Source organism: Dendropsophus ebraccatus, chromosome 1, assembly GCF_027789765.1.
Source record: "Dendropsophus ebraccatus isolate aDenEbr1 chromosome 1, aDenEbr1.pat, whole genome shotgun sequence".
Classification (NCBI taxonomy): Eukaryota; Metazoa; Chordata; class Amphibia; order Anura; family Hylidae; genus Dendropsophus; species Dendropsophus ebraccatus.
The window spans coordinates 190,001,924-190,014,369 of NC_091454.1; the positions used below are offsets into that span (position 1 = coordinate 190,001,924).

Here is a 12,446-nt window from a genome sequence, read left to right on the forward strand (position 1 = left end):
CTATTTTATAATGGCAATCATTTTTAGTATAAACTGCTATAGCAATGCTGATGGGCACTACTCCTCCCAACATGCCCTGCACTGCTAAACAATCTGGCCATGCACTTGGCATTGGGAAGTTAGTAAGCAGACGATAAAAATGAGCTTGCAGGAACACAATTGGACCAGACTAGGCAGGTAACACCGGCATTATCTAATAACATAGAGAAATTCCTCCACTTCTCTATGATTTGAGCGCATTACTGTAATGTAAAGTTGGCTGCATTTCTTCTAATGCTGAATGATTTGCTCTCAGTAGGTGGCACTACCTCTGCAGGAAAAAAAAATAAAAAAAATACTTCCAGCAGGGGTCATATTATTGGAGAGAGCCATTAAGAACAAACCTAACAGTCTCCTCTTTGTTTCTCCGGCTGGCTTACTCATAAAATGCAGTTTTCACGCATTGTATGTCAAAAGTTAATCCCACATTATTTCTGTAGAAGAATTCCTCTTCGTTTTATACCGACATTCTGGAGGGGTTTAATAACCAAACACTGACAGCGGAGGGAAAAAATCCAATAATGTTAATTTGTACTAGAAAGAATCAGAGATGACAGATGTGTATCTAGTAAATACGTGGGGCACCTGAAATTCTAGAGATTGTCGAGAAAGGTGCCTGCAACTTAATGGATTCAGCTGTAGTGAAAAGAAGCAAAATACTTCTCTTAGAGTGGACTTGTCATGGGAAATTTTTTAGAAATGTTAACATTTTTTATTGGTTGAACGTCCAGACACTGATAGATGAGGTGAATGAGCGCTTATGCCCACTTCTCTTTCACGATAGGCCCCATAGACTTGCATTATGTGCCTTTTTAAAAAGGGTGTACTTTTTGGACAATCTTTTTTGTTAGAAAGATCCCATAACAATAAACTGACCATTGTGTGGTCCGTTGCTGGGACCCTCAGCAATCAACTGTAATCGGTAGAGAACTCAGTCAGCATGTCTTTATTCAGCGCTACAAAAACATGGCCACTTGCTTCCAGAGACAACATGACTCTTGTCTCCAGGTCAGATGTGGTTTGCAATTAAGCTCCATTCACTTCAAGGAACTAAGTGGCAAACCCCACCCAAACTGGAGACAAGAGTGGGGTTGTCTCTGGAAGAAAGTGGACATGTTTTTGTAGCATTGGATAAACCACTTTAAAATCAGTGGTTGTCGAAATAAGGTCCTCCAGGACTACATACTCTAACTTACAGGTGTCAAACTCAGGCCCTCCAGCTGTTACAAAACTACAATTCCCATCATGCCTGGACAGCCAAAGCCTTAGCGTTATAAGGCTATTATAAGAAATTGTAGGGCATTATAGAAATTGTAGTTTTGCAACAGCTAGAGGGCCTCAGTTTGACACCCATGCTCTAACTGATCAAGATCCTGAATAGGGGACTCTATCCTGTGTATTAAGTCAGAAATTTATTTTCCCTAAATCAGACACTTGAGCATTAAGAAATAATGCTAAAAAAATATAAAACATATAATTTTTATACTGTTATATGACTTCTTAGAAGAGAAACAGAAATGTTTAGTAAGAAATTATACTAAGCACTGATACTTTGTTGGTTTCAGTTCTACAGTGCTGTATAATCCTGACCCAGGAGCCAGGTGGGAATAATAAAGTCCTTGGCCTGGACTGCACCACCCATGAGAAAGGTGTGAATGGCTGGTACCCTACCTTGACTACCAATGGTTGGATATAAAGTCTATGGGGGAGATTTATCAAACATGGTGTAAAGTGAAACTGTCTCAGTTGCCCCTAGCAACCAATCAGATTCCACCTTTCATTACTCACAGACTCTTTAGAAAATGAAAGGTGGAATCTGATTGGTTGCTAGGGCCAACGGAGCCAGTTTCACTTTACACCATGTTTGATAAATCTCCTCCATGTCTTTATATCCAACCATCGGTAGTCAAGGTAGGGTACCAGCCATTCACACCTTCCTCATAGGTCAGGCATGTCCAAAGTCCGTCCGGAGGGCCATTTGCGGCCCGCGTTCCGAACTTTTACGGCCCCCCCAGGTATCCAGCTTGCTATTATCTGCCTGTGTTATAAAGCATATAGCATGTAGCATGTAAAATGGTCGGCCCTCGCACATGTTCACTTCATCAAATTTGGCACTCTTCGAAAAAAGTTTGGACATGCCTGTCATAGGTGGTACAGTCCAGGCCAAGGACTATATTATTCCCACCTGGCTCCTGGGTCAGGATTATACAGCACTGTAGAACTGAAACCAACAAAGTATCAGTGCTCAGTGTTATTTCTCACTAAACATTTCTATTTGTCTTCTTAGAAGTAATATACTTTCTAAGTCTAATCTACAGTGGTTGAGGTGTTGTGGATGAGGCACTTCAATTGTATCCGTAATAATATAATTTTTTACATCACACCTTATTTATACTCCACAGCACTGTAAAGTACACATAGTCCATGTCAAAAACATTCACAATTTTGTTTTTATAGCATGCAGGTACAGGCTGGGTTCACACTACGTATATTTCAGTCAGTATTGTGGTCCTCATATAACCAAAACCAGGAGTGGATTGAAAACACAGAAAGGCTCTGTTCACACAATGTTGAAATTGAGTGGATGACCGCCATTTAATGGCAAATATTTGCTGTTATTTTAAAACAACGGCTGTTATATTGAAATAATGGCCGTTATTTACTGTTATATGGCGGACATCCACTCAATTTCTACATTGTGTGAACAGATCCTTTCTGTGTTTTCAATCCACTCCTGGTTTTGGTTGCAATATGAGAACCACAATACTGATTGAAATATACGTAGTGTGAACCCAGCCTCACATAGTGAAAACAATTACTATGGTCATGAGAAAAGCAAAGTACACCCTCTTTGAATCCTGTGATTTTATGTACAAGAACATAAAAAAAAATAGCAAACATGAAGACAATATATGAAACATGAAATCCACCCTATAAATTAACAGCTTGTAGAACCTTCCTTTGAAGTAATGGTTTTCTGTAGGCCTTTTTCAGACTCTCACATCATTCCGGACGAGATTTGACACACTGTACACTGTTGTTTTCAATCATTAAAGTGTGTGAGTATTGGTTTTGGACATTTTAGTTGGGTTTAGGTCTGGGCCATCGTAACACTTTGTCTTTTTTCTTTCTTCACTTAAAGATAATGGAACAACCTTCTTACGGACTGCAAACACCACAGCCATTCTCTTGTAGACTTGCTGGTGTGCTTAGTATGGTTGTTTATGGTCAACTCAATGATTGCCATGTGCCCAGGTCCTGTGGCTGCACGACAAGCACAAATCATCACACCCCCAGCACCACACTGGACTACTGGTATGGGGTGTTTGTGTTCGTATGTTGTTTGGTCTTTATCATATGTGGTGTGATCTTGTCTGTCCAAAGGACGTTGCTCCAGAAGCCTTGTGGTTGGTGCAGATGCAACTTTGCAAACTAAAGTCATGCTGCCATGTTGTTTTTGGAAAGAAGAGACTTTCTCCTGAAAAAACCTCCAAACAAACTATACTTGTTCAGTCTTTTGGGATGAATTTGCTAGAATGTGGATTCTTGGGAAGGTGGTCAATGGTCTTGAATGTTTATCCACATGTGAATAATCTTTCTCATTGAAGATTGATGGACTTCAAAGTTTTTGGAAATGGCCAAATTGATGGGAAACAACAATCATTGCCCATGTCCTACCTCCTTGGTATTTAATTAGGATCCCATGGATGCTATGTACCCTCTTAATGCATATGGACGCAGAAAGGGTGGACTTAATGTTTCGCACACAGTTAATGCCCCGTTGGCCTAGTTTTTGTAAATAATAACGGTACGGTGCTATTTGTCACATGTTGTTTTCAATCTGAGATTGTAATTCTCTAATTCCAAGACTTTCTAAGGACCAGATTTTTTTTTAGATACCCTGATATGTAAAACCAAAGAGTTTTCATGACCCTTTATGGTGGATGTAAGGTACTTAAAACATAGGATCTGGATTTGAACTTTATCAAGTTTCATCAGAGGAAAACACATGTAAAACTCTGATAGGGCATGACAACATTTTAAACATTTGAATTATTATTGTTTTTGAATTCTGCTTTATATCTCTACAGAAAGGAATCTACTAAATAAGGCTGGGTTCACACTACGTATATTTCAGTCAGTATTGTGGTCCTCATATTGCAACCAAAACCAGGAGTGGATTAAAAACACAGAAAGGATCTGTTCACACAATGATGAAATTGAGTGGATGGCCGCCATTTAATGGCAAATATTTGCTGTTATTTTAAAACAACAGCTGTTATATTGAAATAATGACAGTTATTTACCGTTATATGGCGGCCATCCACTCAATTTCACCATTGTGTGGACAGATCCTTTGTGTTTTTAATCCACTCCTGGTTTTGGTTGCAATATGAGGACCACAATACTGACTGAAATATACGTAGTGTGAACCCAGCCTTATTGATAATCTGGTATAATTTTTTCTTCTTAAAATTCAATATTTAAATAAATCATAATAACACTGTGTTAAGATATCACAGCTGATGTTCATAATGTTCTACCTCAAAAAAGATAGCAAGCATTCATAGAAATTGTGATGGCTTATACAAAAGTAAAGTTTCACAAAACACCAGAACCAAATATGCCGAGTTCATCTCATTATAAGATAGATAGATAGGTATGAGAGAGACATATGAGCAATAGAAAGGTAGATAGATAGATAGATAGATAGATGATAGATAGGAGATAGATGATAGATATATAAGGTAGATAAATTATATTTATATTTTTAATTTAAAATATTAGATAGATTGTATTGTATTAAAATAATATGATGTATTACACTAATTACCTTAAATTCCTGAACACAGGACATGGCGGTGTATACGGACAGGAATACTGGTAGTGACCTGTAGGCTCGGAGGCTCATACCTCCGTGGCAGTGAAGCCTCACCCCATACTAAGGTTCCCAGGTCTTACCTGGAGGTGGTGCCTGCATCCTGCCCCTCTGTCCTCTTCTCTGGTGACTGAAGTTTCTGTTCTTCAGCTACACAGCTAAGTGAGCAGATTACAGGTTTCAAGTGCTTTACCATGGACAGGGGCTTTCAGAGAGTGAGGTCACAAAATCCTGTTTGGAGAGGTGATACGACCCGAGCCTAACACAATGCAGCTCAGTTCTGTATGTCCTCTGTGCAATTTAATAGTGATTATTTTAGGTGGCTATACTGTATTTGTCACTATTACATAAAATTATTAAGAGGAACTTGTAACAGTGGAGATGTAGATGGTTAGTTTTATTAGCCATATACGTATCTGTGTGGTTCTTTGAAAAGAGTAAAATTGGTAGTAGGGTTACTCTTTTTTTTTATAAACCACAGCTATAAACTATTGGGTTAGTTGCAGTGTTCCTAATGTAAACCCCCAAAATCTTTTCCTCTGTTATGCCTATATCCCACCTGGGTATTATTCTGTCCATTGGTTTGGGCTCAGATAGTTATGGGAGGATACCAAGGCTGCATTCCCACATTTGCGATCAAAATGCGGCCGAGGCTATGCCTCCATTTATTTATTTACCAATAACAGGATTATTGACAACAAGTATGTATTTTGGGGAAGGAATTGGGGCTTGGCTTTGGCCATTTTCAGGGTTGCAAATGAGGGAATTGAGCCTAAGGCTATGCTCACACGGGGTAAGAGACCGGCGATTCTGTCACCCCGGCCAGGTCACAGAACGGCCGGTCTCTGCCCGGAACATCCCGGCGGGTACTTAAGTACCTTGCCGGTTGATCTTTATGGCCGCAGTGTTCTGATGTGAACTCATCAGCGCGCGCCCGCATCACAACTTCCTATAGCGCACAATGAAGCAAGCGGCTGGAGCCACTCGCTTCATTGTGTGAACTGACAGGGTTTCCTACGACCGCAACTTATTGAATTGCGGCCGCAAAAAACTGACATGTCAGTTATTTGCGGCGCCGTCCGGGATCCCGGCCAGAGTGTATACGATCCCAATGTAGGTAATGTTTAACATTGCATAAAGTATGGCTGTTGTTGCCGATGGCAACAACGGACGTACTTTTACGTAGTGTGAACATAGCCTAATACATTTCATTTTTTATCGCTTGTTAGGCTATGTTCACACAACGTTTTTTTTCAGCTCTGTTTAAAATGACATCTGTCATTTTGAGTCTAAAATAACGGACGTTATTTAGCAGCGTGGCCTCCCCTGAGTGCAATGACGTCTGTTGGTACATTACTCTAGTTTGGGGTTACTAATTGCCCTTTGAGTGTGTTTTAATTGAAAAGTCCATTGAATTTCATGGTAGAAACGGAGAAAGAACGGTTAGAAAAGAAAAACTGTGTGAATAACTAATAAAAAAGTCCACTGTTTGCAAAAGACGTCCGAAAATAATGATCATGTTCATTATTTTGATGTCTGCTGTAAAAACGTCCGTTATTCAATACATTGTGTCCACTAGACGTCCATCTCCCATTGACTTTAACGCATTGCCATTGCAGTCAGTTAATTTGCGGCAAAAACGGACGTTATTTCAAATATGAAAATCGGCCGCCTTTTCAATATTTTTGACGTTGTGTGAACATAGCCTTATACTGGTTTCAGCATATCACATATAAGATCTATATGTGGGTGTTTATATTTTGTTGTCATATGGGCAATATCCAGATTCATCTAAGCATTGGTGAGTTGTATTGTACATCGTTGGAGTCTGTAGCCATTGTTTCCTCTCCTCGCTTTCTTTTATTTTACTGCTCACATTTGATCACTATTTGCTATTATTGGAGTAATTTATGGTGGTATTTACATTATGTGATACTGCTACTTTGGCACTTTAGTATAATAGTGTAGTGTCCCACTACGGGTGGTTCTCTTGTCTTTACACACCCAGGTAAAATCACCAAGTGATTCTAGCTGCATTTTCCACTGCAGCCACTAGGTGTCTCACTCCCCCTGTGCACAGCTGCAGTCTATGTAAAAGGTTATACTATGTTTATGTGTATTGTTTAATTGAACAGACACACTATAAACTTCTTCTCTCTCATAATTCCTGTCACGCCATCCTATAAAAGGTGGGGATTTCTTGTTAGGTGGGCAGTTGAAGGCAGAGGTAGTTGCAGTTTCTTTATAGAGTGGGTAGGACAAGACACAGGTTCCTGCTGCAGTGACTGAGCGGGACTGGCTTAGACCAGGACTACACCTCTTTCCTTTGCTAGGAGCAAGTAACTAGCTAAGATGCAGTGCTAAACCCAAGAGGTGGGGTAACCGGATCATAGAACAGACACCTTTTGCCTACGCCGAGGATCTTCACAGTCAGCACAGTCACATCCTAAGGAAAAGGCAGGGGGACTGGCCCCCAGTAAAGTAAAGAAGCATTAAGCCAACTTACTTTACTGACAGACGCTCATCCACTTGGGGTAAGACTTCAGTGGGAGCTACACATAGAGACAAAGACCTAGGACTCGTACTACCTCTCAGGACGGTCACCGATACTGGGAGGAAGAAGGTGTCAGATAACAGAGATTTATCTAAACATGAGTATGAGAAGTTCACTGCAAGATTCAAGTATATTTCTTCACACGCATCCCGGCAGAGTACTGTACTAAATAGGCAGGGGCTCAAACCCCGCCCCTATACCACTCTCTCTCTCTCTACACAAGTCTTCACTCTATTCTATTTTCATCTGCTCGAGTCTTCCTCTGATGTATTATCAAGTATATATAGCACTTGTACCAGAGCTCTTCTTATATTTTTGTATTGCACTGAGTATTTTCAGTACAGACTAGTGGTGGTCTTTGGCACCAAGCACCCCAAGCAATCGCTTGGGGCCCCCAACATCCAGGGGGGCCCCCACGCCCCGCTCTTGTGCTCAAGACTGCTGGACAGGGCTGCTGCCCCTCTCGCTGCTGCCATCTGAACTGTAACTATGAGCACTCGTAATGAGCGCTCATAGTTACATGCAGCAGCACTGACAGGGCAGGAGACATTGGCCCCCTTCCTGTCAGTCACTCTTGTGGCCGCAGGAAGGGTTTTCCCTGCAGTCACAAGTGGCAGCTTTGTCCTTGTGGTGCCGGCGCTCCAGTGACATCACTGGAGCATCGGCGCCAGGACAAAGGGAATGCGGCCTCTTGTGATCGCAGGGAAAACCCTTCCTGCGGCCACAAGAGTGAAGAGAAGAGGAGATGCCCGGACCCAGGTGAGTATAAGAGTTTGTTTTATTGTGTTATATACTATATGGGACTGGGAGCACACAGGGGTCTGTTTAACTGGGGAGCGCACATCGGGGTCTACATAAATGGGGGGAGCACACAGGGGGGCTATATAACAGGGGGAGCTCACAGGGGGCTATAGACTACTGGGGCTTCACAGAGGGATCTATATACTACTGGGGGCAGCACACAGGGGGTCTAATACTACTTGGGGCAGGAGAATGGGGTCTATATACAAGTTGGAGAGCACATAGGAGGTCTATATCCAAGTGATGGAGCACACAGGTGGGCTATATACTACTGGGGGAGCACACAGGGGTCTATATACTACTGGTGGGGCACACAGGGGGTCTATATACTACTGGGGGAACATACAGGGGGTCTATATACTACTTGTGAGGCACACAGGTGGTCTATATATAACTGGGGGAGCACACAGGGGTCTGTATACTACTGGGGCAGCACACAAGGGGTCTATATAATACTGGTGGGGCACACAGGGGGTCTATATACTCCTGGGGGAACCACACAGGGGGTTTATATACCACTGAAGGAGCACACAGGGGTCTATATGCAAGTGGGGGAGCACACAGGAGGTCTATATCCAAGTGGGGGGAGCACACAGGGTGACTAAATACCCCTGAGCACACAGGGGGCCTATATATTAGTGGGGGAGCACACAGGGGGTATATACAACTGGGGGCAGCACACAGGGGGTCTATATACAACTGGGGCAGCACACAGGAGGTCTATATACTTCTGGGGGAGCACACAGGGGGGCTATATATAACTGGGGGAACACACAGGGGTCTATATACTACTGGAGGAAGCAAACAAGGAGTATATACTACTGGGGCAGAAAAGAAAAATATCCAGCAGCACAGGTATACAAAGATGAGACTTAGTGAGCATTAAATATGCAGTAGGTCCACGCCTCAGCTTACCGGACCAGGGTAAGTGACAGTACCCAAGACAAAATATGCAGGAGACAGCACCTAAAAAAAAGTGAGGAGTTTATTCACACCAATGCAACGTTTCGGCAAATTTACAGCCTTTCTCAAGCAGTGACGTGAGGTCACTGCTTGAAAAAGGCTGTAAATTTGCCGAAACGTTGCATTGGTGTGAATAAACTCCTCACTTTTTTTGAGGTGCTGTCTCCTGCATATTTTGTCTTTACTACTGGGGGCAGCACACAAGGAGTATATATTACTGGCGGTAGCGCACAAGGGGTATATACTACTGGGGGCAACACACGGCGGTCTATTGTTTTGGAACGCGTGTCGAGGGGGGGCCCCAGACATAACTTCGCTTGGGGCCCCAGAAATGCCAAGACCGCCCCTGAGTACAGTTAAGCGCTGTTCAAGTTGGGACTCTGTTACCTTTGTTGCCGCACCTGCACCCTCACTCGCACCTCACAATTGTATTACTTAAGGTCTGGTGCAACACCTGCACCAGCACCCAGGGCTTTGGCAATAGTATATTAGGGCACTGTATAGTACGGTTATTAGTACATCATAAGGCACTGTATGGTTATTTGTACATTGTATGGCACATATAATAGGGCACGGTATGGTATGGTCATTGGTACGGTTATTGGTATATTGTATGACACTTATAATAGATTGATATAAGATACATTCATAGATATAATACATTGTTTGGCACTTATAATAGGCCACTGTATGGTATGGTTATTGGTACATTGTATGGCACAAATAATAGGGCACTGGATGGTATGGTTATTGGCACATCGTATGGCAGTACACAGGAAACGTTGGCTAAAGCACTGATTGCCCATTTGATATGAATCCCACATATACAGAATCATCAGTGTTTCCTGAGCATGTGACTTACTGGTTCTGTTGATGTTATAGTTGTCATTGTCATAGTTAAGTCTTCCCCCCTCATCTGTATCTGAATGCTCATCCCTGCCATAGTGCTTCTCATTTTCACTGCTTCTATCCCGGCTGGACAAAGATCTTCTTCGACGTCTCTTTCTTCTATAGCTCCGTGGAGCTGGCACCCCGATATAGATAGAGTGGTAATCTGGAGAGATGCCAGAGCAGGATTGTAAATCACTCTCAGCAGCCATCATTGTATCATTTACTTCATGGTTATTACTAGTCTGCGCTCTTACCTTCTTCATCTTCATATCTCTTCCTGGAGCTGCTGATATCATCATCCATTGTATCCTAAAAGCTAAAGGAGAAAATACAGGATAATAAAGAATGATAGGATTAGTTTAAACTAAATTGCTTATAAAGTAATGGGCCGGAATGTGCACGGAATTTCAAGTGGAGTCTGCGGTGGGGACTCCACTTGCATTTCTGTCTGACCCACTCATTCAATAGGACATCTCACGTGCACTCCGCCACCTGCCCAAAGAAGTGACATGTCTCCGTTAGAAATTCTGCAAAAATTCCATAGTGTGAACGGACCCTTCCAGAGAGAACCCCAAATGTGCAATGATCATGTAATGGTGGAGTTATACTTTAAATGGAGCTTTCCAGGACTTTTCAATTAATTAGCATTGCTTTGACTTTTGTGTTTTTCCTTGTTCCTGTGATGTCACTTTTGCTCTGTGAATGTGATGTCACAGGATGGATGGATGGAGTCACCAGGTGGATAGGGTAGGCATCCCTTTCATGGGCTGGCTGGAATCCCAGATAAATTTTAGCCCCTTCCCTGAAGGTGGAAATAACATTGGTGTCCAGTGGAATATAGATCATATGCAGGATGTGGAGGAGACCATTGGCTAGTAACTACCTTGTTGGTGGCACGGTGGCTCAGTGGTTAGCACTGTTCCCTTGCAGAGTTGGAGTCCAGAGAACAAAGGACAACATCTGCAAATAGATTGTATTTTATCTAATAACAATATTATTTATTTGTATAGCGCCAACAGATTCCAAAGCACTTTTGTATTGTGTTTGCATAGGTTCCCTTCCATACTCCAAAACATAATGATAGGCCAATATAGAGTTTCTGCAGTAGAGAAAGGAAAAAGGAGCCTGGAGTGGTTTCTGGTGCTGCTAATGACTCTTTCAGTATAAAAAGTATAAAAGGCTACTTTATTGGTAAAAAAAAAAAAACCAGTAATTAAAAAGTATATAGTTTCAAGAATCGGTTAGTGTCTTCTTGAGGTATGCAGTCTGGCAAAGAGAATAACCAATTCTCGAAACGCGTTATTGCCTATATACTTTTTTGTATTGGTTTTATACCAATAATGTAGCCTTTTATACTTTTTGCCCTCGTTGTTGAAGAGTCATTAGTAGCACGAGAAACCACTCCAGGCTCCTTTATCTTTTCTGTACTGCACTATTGATGGGAGCACCACGTCACCTGGACCACCCGGCTGGCAGCCTACCCGCTACACTCTGAGTTACCCCTAGACACGGGGTGAGACGCACAAAGCCCAAGGGGTTGTAAGTTTGAAAGTCCATCTGCTTTCATACACCTATACTTCCACTGCATCCAACAGGATTACATGAGGCCCCATCTTCCTGGCCTTTTTTGTTTCCCCCCTATTTCTATGTAGGGTTTGGACTATAGGGACAGGGATACATGTGAGTGATGACATATTTGGTTCAGCACTTATAGTAAGTTAGCGTTATATAAACACTGGAATTATTATTATTATTATTATTATTATAGATCCACAATGGTGGGGCACTGCATCATCTGTCCAGAAATACAGGTTACTAAACATCTATAGGGGGTATGTGTTCCAGGACTACAACTTGTAGCATGTACATGGTGGAGATTGCAGTCCTCCAACAGCTAAAAGATGTAGTTCTAAGCAATAAAAAAATTATGTAATAATATAAGTGATTGACAAATATTGTAGTAATTGTAGATACCACCTAATATAAAACTAAGTGGGGGGGGGACGGGACCTAAAGGGTCTGGCAAAGACTTATAGCTGTAAACCAACAACTAGCAGGACTAATGAACTTCCAGATACAACAACCTGCAGACAAGCAGGGGAGGACTATACATCAAACCTCCACCCAGAAAAAACGAGACTTCGATATTGTATATATGACAGTCCATAGTAACCACAGAAATAGGGCTCCGAATTCTGCACTTACGTCTATGGACACACTTACACTCCTATACTCGATCAACAAAAAGAAAGAAGGGTAAAAACAGCAACTGAACTTTAAAGTTTTAGATCAGTGATTCTCAAACTGTGAGGCGGGCCT

General features: G+C 42.0%; 1 protein-coding gene across 4 annotated transcripts in view; it reads right to left on the bottom strand.

The window, feature by feature from the left end:
* SLC4A5 (solute carrier family 4 member 5) overlaps nt 1–12,446 on the bottom strand; it is a 71,882-nt gene that overhangs the window by 53,870 nt on the left and 5,566 nt on the right. For 3 of the 4 annotated variants that reach the window (XM_069942630.1, XM_069942638.1, XM_069942621.1), the window contains 2 exons: nt 10,382–10,443; nt 10,099–10,290 (listed from right to left, as the gene is read on the bottom strand). In XM_069942630.1, the coding sequence (XP_069798731.1) occupies nt 10,099–10,290; nt 10,382–10,430 (241 nt within the window). In that variant the 5' untranslated portion in view covers nt 10,431–10,443. Of the gene's footprint in view, nt 1–1,710; nt 1,772–10,098; nt 10,291–10,381; nt 10,444–12,446 lie in introns of those variants that run through there. The other variant, XM_069942645.1, reaches the window with a different exon arrangement.